Below are 21,413 nucleotides of genomic sequence, written 5' to 3' on the forward strand. Positions count from 1 at the left end.
TTTCGTTGTTTACTTATGTTGTGATCCAATTGAAATTATGTTTTACCGAAATGTCCGACTTTGTACAGAATGTTATAACTGGTCCCATGATATAATTAATTTACCATTTTGTTATCATTTTTACCATAAGCCGCTGGGGCTACATGTTTGTGTCCTGTTTAAATTCTTAAAAGAAATAAAACCATGAAAGTGATTTTGTCTTTTATTTTTTTCCTTTACATTAAAAAAGTTTGTATAACACTTGAATATAAAAGTGATAAAAAATTGTGCTTTCATACAATGTAAAAATCAAACAAGTTACTTGTCTTTCGCTTCATTCAATTCGTTTTTATATTTGGGCAGCTCCACATTGTCCCAGTGTAAAGTAACGTTGTCGAAAAATCTGCGAAAAAAAACGAATAGTGATTATAGATCTTCTCATATTTAAAAAGATCAACCGAAATAAAGCAATTTATAAGCCAAAGTAACTTAGTTCAAGGTAGCACATTACCGAGACTAGTGGTCTATTAGTCTAGATTACTGGGGCTGCAAAACATTGTGTAATAAGTTTTCTTCATGCCCTCTAGTACACATTGCTTGAACGAATTTCGCCAATGCAAACTGAAATGACTTCAGAAGGGTTGTTTTGAACAGCGCCATCTATATCGTACAATTTGAAGTAAGATAATTTTAGCTAAAGCGTACACCAATAGATGGCGTAGTCTGTTACAAAACGCTGAAATGTGTAAACCTAATTGCATACAGTCTTATACCTAAAAGCTTGCATGTGTCGCAAGGTAAGCAGAGCTAAGTGAATACTGTTTCGAGTTTGTAAGAGAGATAATGTGATAGCATAGATCGATAGTCCTTAGTTTCATAACACTTTCTGTAACAGTCAAACCTAGTAGTAATTAACTATTAGATGACACTTATTTCTTTCTTCTACTTATAAATAAAATATAGCTGATTCAGTAAGCTGGAATTTACTTTTACTTTTCACTTTTACCATTTACTGACAAGCGATGTTTTTAGCCCCCACATTCATACATTTTATCGACGTAATTCTTCATGACAAAAATGATTATTATTATTTTAATTTTGTTATACCTTATTTTTTTTCATGTATTACCTTAATTGAACATCATCAAGCACTCGTTGCTCGTGCTCTGTCAGTCCGTTATCCAGCAACTCGACGGTGTCTTTAAGTTGGTCAACATTAAAGAAACCGCATATATTTGTGTCAATGCCGGGCTGATTAAGCGTGAACCAGGTCGCTAAGCGAGCTAACTCGACGTTTTGTTCCTAGAATGGGATTAAAATGATCTTTAGTCGGCACTTGATGCGTAACAAAAACTAGCACAGTCTAGAAGCGATCGACTTCTACAGCTGCCGTCATAATTGGTTTAATTCAAGGTAAGAAGGACCTACTGATGTAATCAAAAGGGTTTAATATCTTTTTCTTTTAAATGTCTTTTAGTTAGATGATGGAATACGGAATCCTCGACTTACAAGACTTTTCCAGACTCATCGTAAAAAAGCCGCAGCTTCTGATTTATGAGAAAGGACATTCCTAGTGGGACACGTTTATGGTATTTCTTATTCCTTGAGATGTATTTTTCATTTTGTCCATCTTTCTTCCACGTAGTTAGTGAATTGAATTCTCCGTTACATTTTGGTATTGGTCAAACATTTTTCTACCTCCCGCAAATACGGACATCGAACCTGCCGGTAAAAAACGGCGCCAATATTTTTTGCAACCGAACTGAATCAACGCCTTTCATCCGAATGTCCAATCTATTTTTCAGGGTACGTTCCTAACAAAACAACGGAACTTGTTTTTCTAACAACCGATGTATGATTGACGAATGGACGAGAGTTCATATATCGTGTCCATATCCTGTACACTCTGTTTGACTACACTCATGGAGGATTTTGAGGATTCCTTCAACCTTCATAAGAATCCTTTGTTGTCCATCCGTCTGTCTGTGTGATTTGTTAAGTTTCGATGGGGAATGTAAACTACCACTTACTTTACAATAATCGGAAGCCTTCTTGCATTTGGCTTTGATGTCGTCACTGGCTGGATGCCAGGACTGCGGTCCGTGGTTGCAGAGCAGACCCATGCCAGTAGCCGCTGCGTTGGCCACACCTACACCTTTACTCTAAACAAAATATATAATTAGCTATCGACTTGTTTAGCGTGTGTACTGTGGAGCGTGGAGCGTCTGATTGCGTTAACATGTTAATCGAATTCGGGTTCTGAATGTACTGTATGTGTAGATCGGTGGAGGTTTCGCAGTTACGATTAATGAGTAGACAGGTTTGTTACATAAAGTAGCGTAATAAGTATGAGCCGAAAACCAATTAAATATATTAAAAGATATATAATTAATCTTCAAGGCGATCAAAAGCCATTTTTAACCTACACTGCTCAGAAGACCCTAGCGAAAATGTAAACATAATAACGCAATTGAAGCCTTAATCAAAACGCTAAAGGTTATATTGCTCTTTTAATAAACTTCGAGTATGAAAACCTTTCCCCTTTGATATTTTTAGTAAATAAAAAACCTTCGTTCCCCTTTTCCCGGCCGTATGTGGCGATTGGATGTGTGAGGGAGAATTTTAAAACGGGTGCGCTTCGGGTGGGGAACAGGCAGGTTAGTTACCTATCAATCAAGGCAGCAGTTCAATAACTTTGTTTAGGTCTGCATGCAATAGCCGTATTGCTGTTTTTGCTACCCAACAATTCTACAGCAAATATTAGTTAAAAGTCTATTGATTTTTTAGAGAATTCTAAGATGAAATGAAGCATGATAAAGCAATAGAACAAAATAAATTGAATGTACACAGAGCTTAACTCAAAATTGAGTTTCAGTTGTTTATTTTTATTTGATATCTCGGCGTGAGACAATATAACCTCGCAAATAGAAAACGAAGGAAAACTTTAAATGTATAGGAATGACATTGTTTTTGGATAAGTGGCATGACTTTAATTGGTCAGTTCAGTACTTGAGAGCAATTCAGCTTTAATTCATCTTAGCGTTTAGCTCCTACTTTAAAACGTGACTTGAGTAGGCACCATTCTTAGCCAAAAGTTCTTGCCTCTACATTTAGATACTTTAGCAGCCTTCTAATCACAACCTAATGGTGATAAGCATTTGGAGAAAGGTCACTACGACAAATCCAATTTCATTCTATCTTTGGAAAAATGATAAAGTTAATTCCAATGGTATAATTTTAATCCTATTTTCATTAATACGTCGGCCATTGTAGATATCGGAATTGGGGCCCTGGGAAAAGGCTTCCCTCAAAACAGTTTACGACTTTCTATCCGGCGTCGCGTCACCTCGGACCCACAATAGCAATGTTTTCCTTTTTTACCCGAAAATGTTATACAATTTTACTAGTTGACTTGACTTGACTCGTTACAGTTTTCATGATACCTATACAGTGTACTGTATCTATAACCATAACATTACAATAATTTAAAATGCCGTTTTAACACCGTAACTTGGTAAGCCAAAATATTTTGCGCCTTCTTGCTTTCTCAAGTGGTAGCAACTTCTTAAGAGGTAGCGATATTGCTATTTGACAAAGGATGATAATTCAATTAATTGTGTCCGATATTCGTTTGTGTTCGTAAAGTTTAAGCTAAGGATTTTACTTGAAAGAAATCTACTAATTCACTCTCAGACGCTTTACCACATTTTAATAAAGTTTTTGTAACTTCTTCTTAATTTCAGACATTACTTACTTCACCCAACTACATACTTATATCGATATAGACTGAAACAGTAACTGTCCAATTTTATTTGTCATCTCGGTGGGGCGGCTTGGCTTACACCCCGGACACTCGGCAGACACGTGCCATATTCGTAAACTTAGTTTCAGAGGCGGCGCGCAGCGGCCGGCCGAGTTTGTTTTCAATGGGGCTGCCGTTTCCAATCTCTTTTATCCGATGGCTTCTACTACAAGCGCCAAAGACCACTACGAATTTCTTGAACGTAAACGAAATTCACCATATAGCAGATCGTAGCTGCCAAAGAGGAGTATGGTACACGTCCGTAACACTAATATTTGACGACAAAGGACGGTCCCTTGCAGTCAAATTAATTACTCTACTGGCTACCCCAAGGGGACGCTTCAAATCTTTCAAAGGGAAGCTTTAGTGTTCAGCATCGATAGCTGTCGTTTAGTTACGAATAAGTAGACTAAGCGTATTATAATACAGGCCAGTGCTTTTACCTATTTCATGAGTCGGTTATTGAATAACCCTTGCTTCGCAGACTCAATAAAAAATATAATCCAATTTTTTGACGCGAGTCCACCGTGCGTCGGTCGGTTCGTTTTTGGACAAAATACTGAACTGGGAATGACTAGGTCTATGAATATGTCCGATATTTTTTGTTGTATTCGTCAGTTTGATTAATACCTGCGTGTTGTACACGTAAGTCTTCTCTCTTTACCGGTTGAAAAATTGGGACGTCATATTTATTTTATTTTCAAGTTACGTTTGATCACGATTTATGTTACTGTGGTACCTATGTAGGTACCACAGTAACATAAATCGTGATGTACATTCTAAAGTCGAAACAAGCAATTTGGTAAATATACATATAATTTATATCAATGAAATAAATATCAATACAATACTGTACATTAAACACCAATTAAAAAAAATAATCATGTCATTTATATTCGTTGATTGCATCTACTTAACGCGTTATAAAAGTACGAAATAGCTTTCAAAGTTCTTTTTTTTTTCTTATATATCAAAGGCTCTTTTCTTGACATTCCCTAAGTTACACTTGCCCTTGCGAAGCCTCGAAGCCATACGTCGCGTAGACCTCAGACTTTCTACCACAATAGTACTTTGAAGGGTGGTCTGCCCTACGGCCAAGGGCAGCGAAACCAAAATAAAGAAACTAAACACCAATTATAGTTTTCATTGAAACTTTATTGAGCCGTAATGCCGTTTTATATTCAGCCTTAATTGGTTTCATGTTACTTGTTTAGTTAACTTTAACTAAAAATAATTGGTAATGCATAAATATGTATATTATAATAATGTTTTTAATCGGCCAACATATTTTAGGTACATGCGATCTGCGTCGAGGCATCAAAAAACAATTATAAATAGAAAATATCGTATAGGATATGCAGCTACGATACACTCTTCTATGAAGTCAATTGCAAGGAACTAAAGAACATTCAAAAAGTTTTTATTTCAAGTAGCAGTTCAGGCCCTTTGGAAACGTTTATAAGATTCGAGTTAAAACGTAATTCTTTTGAAGACGAACCAGCAAGAAGCGTCGTATTGATCCTCAATATAGAGAATTTCTTTCAGTTCTAAATTATCGGCAGGCTTTAATCTGTACCTACATTTTGCCCTCGTCGTGAGAAAGACAAGAGATAGATAGTCCGCCTTCATCCACTGAGGAAAACCAAGAGGATGTCCTCCGAGGGAAAGTGGGCCTTTTTTCTTATGTAAGAATGAAATGCCAACCACATAGTAGGCTATGCGTCTACAGACACTTATTAGGTCGTTATCGAGCTATTTTTTTTAATAAAAACTAGACCTTTTTTGAGTTCTGTACCTAAAAGATAAAAAATGAACCTGTATTGCTAAGGAAGGGCAAACAGTAGCTCATGAATTGTAATAGGAAGTAAAATTTACAGTTCATATATTAAACATTAAAGTAAAGCAACTATTTGGGATAAAGACAGTCATTGAATAAATATTACGGGTAATATTTTTTTTGCAAATCTTTATTTATTCAGCCTATTTCGTACAGGTTTCGTCAGCTATTGGCGGATAGGTGTGAACGAAAAAGTGAATAACATACGCGCTTTTACATGTTGGTATTTCATATCCAGTGCACTGCGGAAAGCTGGATCGCTTTGAAGCTACCAGTCGTATTGGTTTGTTTTGAACACGTCCAAACCAACAACCAGCCAGAATAAAATACTACCTCTAGTATGAAGCATAAATATTACCATTCATACCATTGTATTTCGAGAATTATGCTTTGTCGCGAAACAACTTGACAACTTGATCCGCATTGGGTATAATTAGTGAGAACTAGCTTTTTGCCCGCGGCTCTGTTCGAGTGGACTTCAGTTTACGCGGTGGTTCCCGTTTCCGTGGCAATGACGAGACAAAATGTAGCCTCCTTAAAATTAAAATATCCAAAAACCGCTATGAATTGAATATTTCATGATTTTAAATAAACAATATTTAAGCCAACTATCAAAGCCCTAGTCTATTCCAAAAAAAAACTCATTTAAACTTTGACCCTGAGACTGCCCGCTTTCAGAATCAAGACTCTACCAAATTGCACTGTAATCGTTTCAGCAGTTTTGGCGTGCAAGACAAATAGACAGATACTTTCGCATCTATAATATTAGTAAGGATAATAGTGGACGTGTGAAGTGAGGTCTTAATTCCGCGATCACGACACCTAATGTGTCAGAGACTGTCTGGGCAAGATAATAGGTTCAATAAATACACTGCATTTGTGGCATCCCGCACGCCAGTTAGGAAAATGTGGAGTTAATATTGTATTTTGTTGGGGTATAAATTAATCAGGGTATTTTCAGTAGACGACAGCTTTGTAGAATGATTTAACTCTTTAATTGATTGCGCTTATGCTACGTGGTTACGTTGTATATAATATAAAAGTCTTTTGACTTTGTATATACCTTTTATACGAGTTCATGAGGGATATTAGATTTTTTTCAATTCATTTCTGCGCTTATGTTATTAATTAAGATGTCGTGAGGTTTTCGCTAACATTCAAAAATTCGTAGGTCCCACACAGTGTGATTGACGTGGTGACCTACACCAGTAAAAAAAAGAAACATTATATACAAATGAAAAATAAATGTTGTCTAGTTTTGAGACCTACCCAGTATGAACAAAATTTCATGAGAATCGGTCGAACCGTTTCGGAGGAGTTCAATTTCGTAATGGTGCTAACTGCTTTGTTGATAAGCGATTAAAGTAGGTTCATTTCTCATTTAAATATATTTATACTTATTCGATTTTGACTTTAACAATATTCTGAATTAACGTTAAACGTCATCCTGTGTTCCATTTGTATTTGCCTATCAAGTTTGTTACAATAACCGATCGTAACTACAATATCGGAAATGCTTTTTTGTACCTCAAACAAAAGCATCGATCAATTTATATTTAAATCCATGTGACATTATTTAAAATGGCTGGCATGCCACCGTAATGCGGTACTTTGTATTTGTAGCACAAAGGATGGTACTCGATCAAATTCCACTTAATTCAGTACAAACGAATATTTACACCAGATTAATGGGAGCCCGATTTCCAAAATTGTATTGTCTGATCTCTTTTGAGAGAACTTATTGCTATTTATTTTGTTGTGATTACCTTTTATTATCATACCAAGCCAGCCTATAATATTTAGTTATCAGACAGCAACAAGTTGAGGCAAAATTAGTTTTAATCGAAGGACACGAAGTGGTTCCTATAATATCGTGTCATAAATCACCTAAACACTTATATTATCTTCTAATAAATAAAATTCCCGTGTCGCGATGTTAGTTACCGTACTCCTCCGAAACGGTTTGACCGATTTTTATGAAATTTTGTATACATATGGGGTAGGTCTGAGAATAGAACAACATCTATTTTTCATAACCCTGAGTGATAAGGGTTGCTCACGCTAAACAAATATATTTTATTTTTTGGACGAAATTGTTAGTTTTTATTTTTTTTATAATGTGACAATAAAAATACATACAACTAGAAAAAGAAATCGGCAAAACAACGTTTGCTGGGTCAGCTAGTTTGTATATAAATGTATAGTTCTGTAGAGCAAAGAAAAGATCTATATTTAAAACGATCAAATAATCCCATAGCTAGGAATGTCATCCCAAGTCACATGCATATACACACAAACGTTCATTAATCGGCTGTAAAATTACAGGCTGCTGTGATGCAAAATCCTCAAAAAAGGTTTATATTACGCTTAAAAACCAATTCCTGAACCGCGGTTCACCTGCTCGGAGGATTTAAATCTCAGTAATGAATGTCCAGGTAATGGAGGAATTTCAAAAAGCGGCACAGATGATGGTAGAGGCAAAATAAAGTGAGGCCACGGCAAGGACTTAACAGTACAAATTGACTAAGTAGACTACTCTTTTACTATTTGCTTTCTAGCGGGGTATAAGGCAAATGTAATTATGAGACGCCGGTGGGTATTTCGCGAAACCAGGTATTTCGTAATTATGCCCCAAACGACTTTATTAAACGACGACGAAAAACGAAGGGGTGTTATAAGTTTGACGCGGTTTGATTTTGATTAGTTTTTTTTTTCAGTGAGGTGTGATAGTGGGGTGTGGTTTTAGCTGTTTGATGAAAATCGGTCCATAATGGCGGTGGAGAAAATACTATTTTTTTCACGGCTCCCTAATTAGTCTTTAAGTATGGGTATTGAATGAAATTACATACTAAACTATACCTACTTATTGAAAATTTGAAATTCAAGAATGTTGTGCTTTTTATTTCATTTTTATACTCGTAGTTTAACAGCTGCAACCAATATTCTCTGTAGAACTGCAATACTGATGATGATATCATATGAAAAAGTCATTCATGAAACGGAAAAGTGAGAAAAATTCAGTTGAGCTAAGAACCTTATACTATAAAAAAAATTGAGAAAATATCACACACCAAGTTAAAAAAAAAACTAGGAACATAATGTTGCCTTTTAACATAACATATATGTATTAAATAAAATAAAACCTATGCCTTCATGCCTTTCCACTCAATTTACGATGGAAAAAAAAAAAACTTAACCAGAGTTTCCCACGGTTATTAAAATTGCAATTTCCATACACCCACAGGTAACATGACAGCGCCAATAGACAAATAAAGTACAGCGAACCGTTTCATTGTAAATAACAGCGGGAATACCGCAGAAAATTTATTTTGCCGGCAAACCGCATTGTATTTTTCAGATTATCGTATTGTGACAGCTGCCATGGAGGATTTGTTTTTTTTTTATAGTACACGTTAATAAGGTTACAGAGATGAGATGAAATGAGAAAACAGACTTGATTTTAAGATGACAAGAAATCATATAGAAAAAAATATTTCGCTGTCATCAATCGAATGTGAACACACACAAGCATCCTACACTTCTTATCTATTTATAATTATTTGTAGCGAAAATTCAACATTACACATTCTGAATTAAAAAGAAAAAATAACTCGCAATTATTAACCTCTTTCCTTTTTAGACCTTCAAGAAAAACAGTAAGAGTTAAAACACAAACCTTAAAATACTTCGTATAGTTCTGCAGTCGGTTATCGATAAGCGTGGACTTGGCGTAAGACAGGACTGATGATATTTTCACCTCAGACTCTTCGACAACTTCGGCTATGAGATCTATGTCGTAATCTGCGAGGCCTATGTACCTCGCCTTCCCGTCATCCACTGCCTTCTGCAGTGTTGGTAATGTCTCCTTGAGGACTACGGACAGGTCTGGGGCGAAAGTGAAATCATGGACCTGAAAAATAACTCTAATTAGATCTAACTTTCCGATATTTTTTTTAGTTCCCCTAGCCTAGGCGGGGGAGTCCTCATGGACACCCACTCCTTTGGGGGAGGAAATTCGTAGTGTCAGACTCTTACTGACTAAACCTGAACCGCCATGCTACGTCATCCGCGTTTTTGTGTCGGTGTATGGCAATGCGTTGCAATCCTTCAAAGATAGTTCTACTATCCTCCTTAATTTTACAAAGAATAGGAATGGGAAAAGAATCTTCAAATGTTTTTGAATGGATTTGGCTGCACGGATAGCCGAGCCGATAACCCACTCTGCACGACGTGTCGCGGGTTCAATCGGAATACCAAAGCGTTTGTGTGATCCGTGCGGAAGCGGTGAAGTGGGAGAAACTTAGTGCTACCAGTGTAAGTTGACCTTCAAAAAGAGGTAAATTTGAATAAATGACTTATGATTTTGATAAATCCATTTTTACCACACCCGTAAAAAGAGAAAACCAGGTCTTTCCCACATTATTTTTAATAACAAATTAGTGAAGTGAACGTCTGTTTAATCAGAAGCAAACATATATATGATAGAAACTTCTAAAACATTCACACTGTTTACTACGTTATTTGCGTAAAGTAAATTGGAAATTAGTTCTGTAATACAAACACTAGAACTTCTAGCCACGAATGCTATGATCACAAGTCTGAAATGTTTTGCTTACGAACTAATCGAACTATAAACTGAAATAGACAAGGCGAGCGATGTCAGACATTTTTAGAATATAGATCGTTGTGTGATGTGTATTTTAGTTACTGCAATTACTGGTTTACGTTGCAATCTGTTCTGGGCTAGGCGTGAATGAGCTCAAAATACTTTTAACTCCTTGCTAAAATGATATCGGGTTTACGAATAAGTGAACGTTTTTCGGTTATTTCAAGATATGTGGAAATATAGTAACTCAATTCACAGTTACAAGCATACCTGAAGCAATTGAAGATTTTCACAAAAAAATAAAGAGGTTAATAAGTAGCACTTATCAATTAATGTACGTCTAAAAATAAGCGCTTGTGACACTACGGTAGTTAGGATTTATTTTCCAGAATATTTATTTATTCTGTCATGGCGTCAGGCCTATTTTGCTAGTTGTAACGTTATGGCTGCTTTAGAGTGGTTTAATGTTGCGGCACGATGTTTTATAATATGATAAGGACTCTAATTACATGAAGCATGAAGTTTTCATAGTTATGCATAACGAAGATTGCTTTGAAGGTGATATTCGAAAGTGATAGATAAATGCAAACGAGATAAATAACCCGTTTGGCGTTTATCTTTTTTAGGAATCATGACAAACTGTATTCGGCAAACTCAACCTAACATTCTGCGAACGAAATAATTCCAATAAACTCAAGTAATTTCACTTCTAGCATTCTAAAATTATTTCACCTCAACAATGTCTTGGTGGACATCGGCTTGCGTGGTAAAATTACATTTAATTTTGCAAATGCATTCTATTCTTAATGTTTGTGATATTATTTTGCATCAAAATATTCCATTTGATGAAGAGACCTGTCTGTTGTTTCGTCCGTAGGACTTTTGCGTGGTTTTGCTAAACATTATTTTGTTGGGTTTTGTTAGGAATCTTGTTTGCGTTTTCTTCTCTACTTTTCATGTGAACTTTTAAGAACTTGTCAGGAATAAAGTAAGTAAGTAGTTTAGTTTCATAAGAATTTCATGCGCAGAACTCTATGGATTAAATATATTTGTAAACGTTTACGATATTCCGAGAATTATTTATTTATTTATTTACTGATATGGATCACCAACAAAGAATACACCTTACATGCTATACAAGAGAAAAAGAAGTTACAGGGTTCTTGTGCTTCCTTAATTACAGGTGACCACATCCTGCATAATAAGCCTTGTGAGCTTAAATAAAGAAAAAAACGTGGTAACACATACAAAAGATGACAATTAAAATAAAAATTGAATTAAAAACAAACATAAGAAATTAAAAAAATAACAATATATATAACAATTAAAGAAACCTAAAGAACAAAACTGAACTACTTCACTTGAATTAGTCAATACGAAGAAATGAACACGCACATGCTTGCTTCCACTTGCTAATTCGACAAATGCTCTCTTTGTAACAAGCCACGATACCTTAAAAGTCTTTCAGCACTTTTACAGTGACCCAACGTTTACCGGCCACCGCTAACAAACCGTTCAGCAATTAAACAAGAGGCTGACTATGTAAAACTTTCCATCGAAGAGCGATCGACTGATCGGTGTTTAATTAACCTGTTGCTCTATTTGCTTTACGTCAATATTCCCACAACATGATGTATCTTTAAAAGTGCCCATTGAAGTAGCGAAGTGGATGCAATAAAGGCGATTACTCTGTAGTGATTTACACCAATGGAAGTGAAGGTCACGATCACGAATGCACTTCTAGACGTGTCTGTAACAGTCGTCCCCTCGCTCAGTGTGATTGATGGCCGGAAGACGTTAGTCTAAACTGGCGGAGCCCGCATCACATTGTCTGCCTAGTCTCTTCCCAAACTGTTTTAGAGTTTGTTTTCATACTTTCTTGCTGAATAACCAGTATTTTATTACCTCTACAGCCTTTGTAGTGGGATAAAGGATGTTAGAAATAGAATTCTAAGTAACGGGATCAATGAATTCTCGGAATAACCGATGCGAGATTTTCTCTTTGTGATCGTTCTATATTTACCGCTTTCTTTATCCATAAGACCGTTGAACTGACCTGTATTATGTCCACGTAATCTAGTCCGAGACGGGCTAGAGTGCTGTCTACCCCGGCCGCAGTCTTCTCGGCTGAGAAATCGAACATTCTCTCTGTAACCAGCTCGTACCTTCCGACCTTGCTGCCGATGAAGTATGACTCCCTGGGGACCCCAATCAGGGCCTAGGAACAGACAGCTATTCTGAAATCCTACACTTTATAAAATGGGTATTAATTCAAATAATGTCTGGGTTTAATGAGCGTCTGTCGGCTAAATTAAACTAGGCACATTTATTTCATGATGTTAGCTGATTTATAGATTAGATAAGATTAGAATATTCTTTATTGTACACCATGAAATTGCAGCAGTGATTTATAATACATACAGTGTGATTAGTTATTTTTTAAACCAAATTTAACTAATTACTCTTAATCGTCAAGTAGTATGTACGAAGCTGAAGCTCAATATAGTGTGTTTGAAGGGATAGAGTCACAGAGTCTAAAGTTATTGAATGATCGTCACAACACAAAAGAAGTACCAACACAATGTAAAATATTTTCGCAATTCTTATTATTCCAATGTATTCACAGCACCAAATATTGTCGCAATAACATGTAATTCGACATCATGTTTTAAAATATTGTAAAAGTTCAACATTTTAAAACAGTTTAATAATTTTAAGAGTGTGTAATACGCACGTTTTTATCCATGACTCATCCATCAAAATACTCGTATAATTTTCAGTAAACAAAACATTTAAGGAGTTTATATTAAACGTTAGTTGACAATTACAAACAGTGAAGGATTTTATGGGCGTTATACAGGTTGTTCCAGAATGCCGCATCGCGATAAAGGACAATTTGAACATCCTGTAATTAGGACACTCGTAAAAACAATATCGCAAAGCTACTTGCATCGTGCACGTATTTCGTTAAATTTTGAACTTTATTTTTTTTTAAAAGCCTGGCAAATATGTATTGCGATCTCCGGCTAACTGCCAAATTCGGTAACAATCCTTTCTGCAAAAAGAAAGGTTTTGTAATAATTTACTGTCGATAGGTAAGTACCAAAAAATTGACAAAGATTTAAAATTAAGTATGTATGTATAATAAAGTATCTATGATGTTAACACTATAGTCTTTACGTGTACAAAAATACAGGCAGTAGATACCTATTTATATACCTTCGCAATTTGTTTTCAAGCATTAGCTATCTCTAAGGAATAAAACAATGTCCATCAATCACTTTTCAATCATCATTTTACGATGTAAATTATAGCACTGAAGCGTCCGCCATCTGTGTTCAGGGTCATCGGTTAATTCCGGACAAAAATATTTATGTTGCCTACAGATATTTGTTTTGGGTCTCGTTGTTTGTGGCTTATATCACCCAAGATGAACAAAACTCACAGAAATAGTATTCCACGTATGTTTTCTGAGGCGGAATTTGTTTGTTTAGTAGAAAAAACAAAAAAGCAACGATTAAACCATTTACCTTCCCGACAGTTCGCTCGGAGCTCCCCTGCCCGTACCAAGGCCCTGTCTCGATGTAATTCACGCCGCATTTGAAGGCTTCTCTAATTAAATTTAAACCTCTTTCTTCATCGAATGCTCTAGAACAAGAATCAATCTTCAGTATAAGGGAAAACACTGATTTACCGTCGTAAACAGGCGAAGAAATAAACAATAATGTGTTGTTGTTGATGTAACAAATTGGCACACTTAATTTCACGAGTCCGATGTAGTGTAGACGAATATTCAAAACGAAATAAAAAAATACCGTTCAAATACCGTTTCAGTCAAGCTGATATAATGTAAACTAATAAATAGAACCAACTGCCCGAAGCTTCGATTCACCAAATACCGGGCGTTAGTAAATGAAAAATTCTGCAACCAAATCGGTTTTTTTTTCGAGATTTGAAACTGCATGCAAATACACCGCCTGAAGCTGTGTAATCTAAAATGGTACACGAAAAACAGAGCCATCGGTGTATATGAAAACATTCGCGCCCTGAATTTTTAGGTGAACAGCAAGTATCTAAACTCTATGAATGTATTTAAGTATTATGACTCATTACAGTTAATTCCTAGTGGCATCGTCATTTTGGAACCAAACGCGCATTCGTCACCGCTTGCTAAACTCTAGGCTAGAGAAACCAAGCGGGCGCAACCAGCATCACGCTGTCATTTAGTTAAAATAGTAATCATTGACGCCAATTTTAACATAGTCATCAATTATGTCTCAATATTTAGTAAGTCCTCTGCCATACTTATTGCCTGATTCACAATCAATGATCAGCCTCTTTCTGGCAGACCCATTATCTTAAACTTGCTTTTTTGTTAATTAGGACTGTTTGTATTTTATATACCAACATTTCAGTATTGAGCCGAATAGTGACTAATATTGTAGGCCAGTGTGGGGGTTCATGAACGAGGTTGGTTGAAGACTAATTATCATAAATGAGGTTTTCATTAAAATTTAGGAACTTTTCTTCATGACCGCGACTTATTTACTTAAAACAATATGTAAGGTACTTTGGCCGAAGATCTTTCTGCTACTCGTGACTTTAAATCTACTTATCTAATCAAAAATCAAAAGCAATATAAACATAGCCTTTCTTAAAAATGAATTAATATAAACGTATTACGTAAAGTATTTTATTAACAGGCTTTGTTTTACATGCAGATAGGCGTGGCAATAACAATTAAATTTATAAAGTGCGTTCTAACATGCCATTTGCATATTTTTGAAAATCCTCTCAAAACAAAACAAGAGTTAAAATTTCTTTTACATTATAAATTTAAAAAAGAAATGGAATATTGGCAAAATTTCCAACTTGCAACTGTTCTGTTCTGATCAATGTTTTTATTACTTCTATTCTCAGTAATATGATACCTAATTAATACTCTATGCAAGAGGAATTTCCCAGCCGTGAGACAATTAACATCATATCCTATTGAAACTTGCATACCTACCTACATATAGATCTTACCTAAGTGTTGTTCGACGCATGATTAAGGTTGATTACATGCTGTCGCAATATGACAAGGATATGGTCCGTTTTCAGACAATGCATCGATCGTAGTTAATTATAAGCGACAATATCAGTATCATTAGGTTCGAACAGTTAATTATTGACGAGTAAGTGATATCCAAGTGGCGTCTATATCTTCGCAGTATGCCGCTTAGAATAGATCGCAATTGAAGTGTAGGAAAGTTCTCTTTACTATTTATGTTGTGGTGTATCAGCCGTTTTTCAATAAATGACTGAATATTATAAAAAAATCTTAAAATTTCCCCTGTTTAAAAGATTTTCGCAGCATTTGCAATATCTTTTCGCAATTGAGCCCTAATAAAGAAACTTTAGCTTTTTCAAAGCTTCTAAGGCGACAAAATGTTTGATCAGGACTTTCGAAAACCCAGAATCAGACAAATCTTTAAATTCTAAATTACGTTTCTGTTTAAAAATAAGTCTCTTCTTTATCAGTTATTTCGGCAGGCAATTGTTTTGTCAAGTAATACCAACTTAAAATTCCAACCCATTGAGATGTTTTAGTTCATGTAGCTAACTGGGAATTTTACTCTTGTTTTGATCCCGTAAAACGTTTTTTGTTCAGGCAAACAATGCACCGTAGTCCATAACTCATTTTGTCATACGCGAATATTGATAAATGTTGTTGTTACTGTTAAACCAGCTTATTTTTTCAGATAACTATAGATACGTTGAGTAGAGAGTTGAGTTATATTGACGAGATTTATTTTTTCTTGGTTATGCACACATCCATAAAGCAGCAAACATTTCAACCCTCCGTTCCTTCGATAGGGGATATCAAAATATTCTGACTCTTTGTTCGCTCAATGACAGAGAGCGAGATAGTTTTTTCTAAAGCATTCTATCCATTTTATTTACCCTCTGTTATGGTACTTAAGTCCTGCTACACGATTATGATCCTTATTGTGAACTAACTAAAGACAGCAAAGTAAAGAAAGGGTGAAAAATAGAATAATTTATTTCAATGCAGTTTGTCCGTGTTCTTTTATTTCTCTCTTGGCAGAAGCTTATTACTATCTATCGGTAGTTTATTGGACTCATAAAACGGATAACAAATGGCTGAAAGGCTAAACACTTAATTTTGAATAGGTATGTAATAACTAATTATCGTGCGATATTAGAGACGAGTTAATACTTGAGAACCTCATTTAAACTGTTTTGAAGTAAACATTTCTTAAAAGCAGATAAGATTATGAACACTCGTTGTTTGACATCACGAAACAGTAGGTAATACCAACGCCAAGTAAGGTGCAATCAACAAGGCGTGAATGTCCCTACTGTTCTAAAAATGTCTGTCCATCTATTGTAGTAGTGACGTCATAATCGTAATCAATGTCAATAAACTATATCAATAACCTTGACCCAACATTGACAAAACGAATAAAATAATACCTAACAAAAACATTAAAAACCCAATGTCTTAAACATACCTAAAACAAAAACCACCGATGAATAACCGATCATTATGAAAATAACAATTAAAATCATATTTTTGCTAGCGACAATGATAACACAGCACTAGTAAATTGATTAGAAAAAAAAACAATATACCTACCCATAAATATTACTGAACGCAGCTCCTCCAAGACTAATATGCGATGTTTTAATGCCTGTTGTGCCAAATTCATTATACCTCATTTTTATAATGAATAGGATGATTATTAATAACACGATACGCGGCTAATAACGAGACTAGTAAGACGCGTGAACAGTGGAACAATGATAAGCTACGTGTAATTGTTTTGTTTATGAAACCTTTTTGTATGTATAGGTTAAGTTTAATTATCTGTGCAAATGCAATTAAGACCAAATATTTCTATGTACTGTAAAATTGTTTATTCTGAACATAAGGTGCAAGGGAATAAATTCTCTTGAAATAGTGTACGTTTCGTTTCTCAAAGTACTGTTTTTGTATTTTTGTAAAGCAGCATCTAACAATAACAAAGAAGTTTACTTTATGTAAAGAGCGAAATTGATGAAAAATAATAGAAATAATAATTAAAATATCTGCTATAAAATCACACTTATCTCAATTGTACCTAGAAAAGCTTTCCAGATGAATAATTTATGCATCATCAAGATTCAAGCAAGCCTTGCCCAAAGTAAACGTCAAACAGAGGTGCCGGGTGCGTTTGAAACATACGTTTCTTACAGCATCTTCAAAGAAATGTTTTCTTTTACACTATTTCTTTTCAGCTTTATTTACTAAAATAAAATCAAATATTAAAATTGTATCTGATATCCAACTAACACGAGATTTATCTCATGTATCTGGGCAACGAAATGGCGCGTTCCGGGTGGCGCCACTGCCACAACTTACAAGAAGAAGCTGTTATAAATACCGTTTTGTAAAATATTTAAAGCTTAATTGCTTACATCAATAATCCAAATCCGTATTTGTTATCACTTGCATTTAGAAATATTCAAACTAAATTTGTTAAATTTTTTGTATACTTAATTAAACTAGCTTCTGAACGAAGCTTGCGAGTTGCCAGGTTATAAAACGTGGAGTAGTAGGAAGGAGAAAAAGTGTAGAATGTAAGTAGTTAGTACTGGTACTTGTAAATTACAATAAAAACTGTACGAATAAAATACTGTGAAATGGAAAGTGTAAATAAAATTCGAGTTCATTTTTCAGCTAGGGAGTGGTAGCTCAGTCTCTCTGTACTGGCAACATTACGGCGAGTTGCCACTTCCCAATCGGTATTCCAGCCGTGGATTGGTTAGAGTACGCAGTGGCGTCTGGCTGCTGCTTGTTAGCGTGTTAACGTGAGATTCTAACTTATACTGCAGAGAAATAAATTATCGAGTTTATTTCAAGTGACATAAAATGTAAAACATCGTCTATTATAAAATTGTGACCAATAAAACGTGAGTAAAATTATTTAAACTAGTTCGAAATGTTTGCCGCATCTTTACTGTTTACTGTTTACGCAAAGTCGATTGAAGAAGAGCCAATATTTTTTTTTATTCTGTGACTTTTTCGTGCACAAACTTTTGATCGCCGAATCCAAATTTAAGTTTAGATGAATTCGGATAACTTTATGAGTAATTACGTTGGAAATAAGTGTTTTCGGATGTCTGTCTCGTTTAGATTTAAAGTAAACATCTTGAGTTTTCTTAATCTTGTGTTGTAGAGGTATTAAATTTTTTTGGTAGAATTTGATGTAGGATTTCCTGATTTTCCTAATGAAAAGCAAATAAGATAAATGTTTCCGTACATTATTTTTATAGGCTCTAAATTCAAGTTTAGTTAACTTTTTTTGGTGGAAAAAATTGCATAGGTTTTTTTTATTATGAAAGAAAGTGGTTTAAGTGCTTCCTCAATTTCCGAAGCATTATTAGGGACTAAGATATTATTGGTAGTTAAAAAAAAATAGTGAATAGTACAAAAAATACATAAATCTTAAAAATTGTTGTAAAACAATTTAATTGGTGTCAGATTTTATTATTTTAGTGAATTGAATAATAAAACAGAATTTGAAAAGTTCGATACTATTTTTTAAGAACTTTATCTCAGAGACAAAACTTTTCAAATGGGAATAGGAAACAAATTATACCCGAAATTAGTCTGTAAAGCCACTTCTAGGAGAAAATCTTAAGGTTTGACTTGATTTTATGAACTTTTTGGTAGATTTATTATAAATATGTTCTAAAATATTTTTTTAATTTCAGATTTCACAATGAGGACCAGAGTTCTTCGTTGCCGGCCCTTCTCAACCCGTATCCTGGTGTTGATGCTCTTTGTCCTGGCTTTTGGGGTCTACTGCTACTTCTACAACACATCTCCTCAAGACTACACCAAGCCAAGTTAGTGACATTATAACTATAATTTCCTTTCTTTTTTTTCCAAACCGGTTTATTTTCTTGTATTTTTTTTATTTATGTCCTGTTTTCTTTTTTTTCTCTTCCATTCAACAGGTATGGGTGAATAAAATGCATCTGATTAAATACTCTTTGCAGTCCTTGCATAGAACGTTTTAAGAATTATTTATTTCATAAATTCTCAAGTTATATCTTCAAGTGCTTAGATACAATGACAATTTCATCTCAAATGTATCTATTAAAGAACACACTTCGGCATCACAACTACAAATGCAACCTTCTTGTAAAACAAATATTTATTCAAACAATTCAATGATATACAGTATTACTTTTTTACTTAAAAAAAAATGCGCCTTTAATGTAAAAACAAAGATTAAACATACATGAGTGGACTCATAACCTTGACCATTCTAGTTATTTTTTGCTATTTGCTTAGATTCGACCTTCACAACTCATTTTAAAATTTGATTCTAAAGTTGTCTATTTTATTTACGTACCGACTCACTTATCTACATAATGAGTTTTATATTTGCAATGTTAACCCATTGCAGGTCAAACTTTTTTTTATCTTCGTCGATACGTTCGCGAAACTGAGCAGCTATAACTTATATATATATTATATAATAATATTTTCCATTTCACCCTACACTATACTTACACTGGTTCTTAGGACATATAATATGCCCTCACCTAGCGCTAAGTGGTGAGTCAGGCCTTAATTAGGCATTTGTAAAGATACTTTGATAAATTATAGCGTAAGGTCGCGCACCAAGCCCGGTGTACGACATGTCCAATAATACGACAGTTCGCGTATAATGTTTTGAATAAATCGTAAAATCTTACTTGGGAAAGCTTCATATTGCTTTTGAAATGGGAAATATGAAAATTCTCGTTCGGTAATTCTAAAAGTATATTTTTTGCTACGCGTCTTGGTATTTTTAATAAGCATGTTTGAAATTGTGTGAAAGCGCAACAGCTCCACGCTTTTATACACGTTAAAAGAACAATAAAACTATCATCTGAATAGAAATGACTTTACCGTCACTTAAAAACTTTGCCGCAAAAGCCAATAATGTAACCGGTTGTATTTAAAAGAGCAATGCTAAAACACTACAATATTCCTATTCAACTGAAAACTCTTCATTAAAATCGTGCAAAAATATTGACACGTGGCATAAAAAGTTATAAAAGTTGTGTCATACGCAGTAAAGGGGTGACGCTTCAAACATTGCAGGCGCGATGAAAAAAAGTAAACAGAAAAGTTCTACCGACTTTCTCAATTTAATAAAATCCCGTACAGTCGAAATGTATTCATTACTGGCAAGTGATGTTGTAGCTTTATTAGGTATTACGAATTTTAAAACATCTCGTCATTATAATATAGAGTTGTTATTATATTGAGTTACGTTAATGATTGATTATTAAACTGACTTGCATCCGTCTCTAACTACAGGAACATGATTCGTATTCTACAAAGTCTTGAAACAAAATTTTAACGCGTAGAATCCACATCGTTTTATCCAATAAACGTTAGAGTAAAATCCTTCGTCAGTTAAAATACCAAACCTAAGTACGGCATGTAAGCGCCCCTTTTCCTATAAAAGTAAGAAAAAAGAAAAATCTCAACGTTAAGTGTAAATTTGGAATGGTATATCCTCCATAAAATCACATGAAACGTCGATTGAAAACGTCGGACTTTAAAAAATAAGAAACAAACGTGCATTTTTGGCACGCATGAAATGAAACCTCGAAACGAAGATAGGAAAAAAAGATACAGACTAATTGAAATCCTCTTTTTTTGAAGTTTGTCGAAAATTGTACTAACATCCCGTTTTTTCCTGTCATACACGATATTTTTATACCACACGCTTTTGAGAACTTAGTGTTCGTCATATTCATTAAAACATACACGCATCGACAGCTTACCTGTTAAACATAGCTTGTGTTTGAAAGTAAAAGGAACCTTTTCTTATCTACGGGCAGATTGTAAAATAATCCGTTCTTAGAAACCAGAAGTGAGGACAGGTTTTTAAAAAGCAAGCACGGTTACGTCACAAACAATTAAACCCAATCATTACAAAGATAACTTAAAGTTAATACATCAAACTCTAATTACTGCAAAGGAATAGGTATGAATGGCAATTATCGAAATAACAATATGGCTGCTATGCTGAATAAATACAACGAAGGTCACGGAGATGTTCCAGCGAAGCCAGCTGACACCGGAGAGAGAGCGTTGCTAAGAGCGCTCCGTCTTATATAGCGGACTGCTTGTC

At 34.7% G+C, this 21,413-nt stretch overlaps 2 protein-coding genes across 2 annotated transcripts in view; one reads left to right on the forward strand and one right to left on the reverse strand.

Annotated features, from left to right (window-relative positions):
• Positions 1-189: 189 nt before the first annotated feature.
• LOC113495667 (L-galactose dehydrogenase-like) lies at positions 190-17,284 on the reverse strand. Its single transcript, XM_026874520.1, has 7 exons — positions 16,868-17,284; positions 13,755-13,872; positions 12,281-12,442; positions 9,295-9,528; positions 2,010-2,141; positions 1,109-1,281; positions 190-382 (listed from the first exon to the last, which is right to left on the reverse strand). The coding sequence occupies exons 1-7, from the start codon at positions 16,948-16,950 to the stop codon at positions 298-300; spliced, it is 987 nt and encodes a 328-aa protein (XP_026730321.1). The 5' UTR covers positions 16,951-17,284; the 3' UTR covers positions 190-297.
• A 715-nt stretch (positions 17,285-17,999) lies between these two features.
• LOC113496200 (alpha-mannosidase 2) overlaps positions 18,000-21,413 on the forward strand; it is a 65,902-nt gene continuing 62,488 nt past the window's right edge. Inside the window, exons 1-2 of the mRNA XM_026875360.1 lie at positions 18,000-18,183; positions 18,988-19,122. Of these exons, the coding sequence (XP_026731161.1) occupies positions 18,996-19,122 (127 nt within the window). The 5' untranslated portion in view covers positions 18,000-18,183; positions 18,988-18,995. The remainder of the gene's footprint in view (positions 18,184-18,987; positions 19,123-21,413) is intronic.

The sequence above is a fragment of the Trichoplusia ni genome, chromosome 7 (genome assembly GCF_003590095.1).
Source record: "Trichoplusia ni isolate ovarian cell line Hi5 chromosome 7, tn1, whole genome shotgun sequence".
Lineage (NCBI taxonomy): Eukaryota > Metazoa > Arthropoda > Insecta > Lepidoptera > Noctuidae > Trichoplusia > Trichoplusia ni.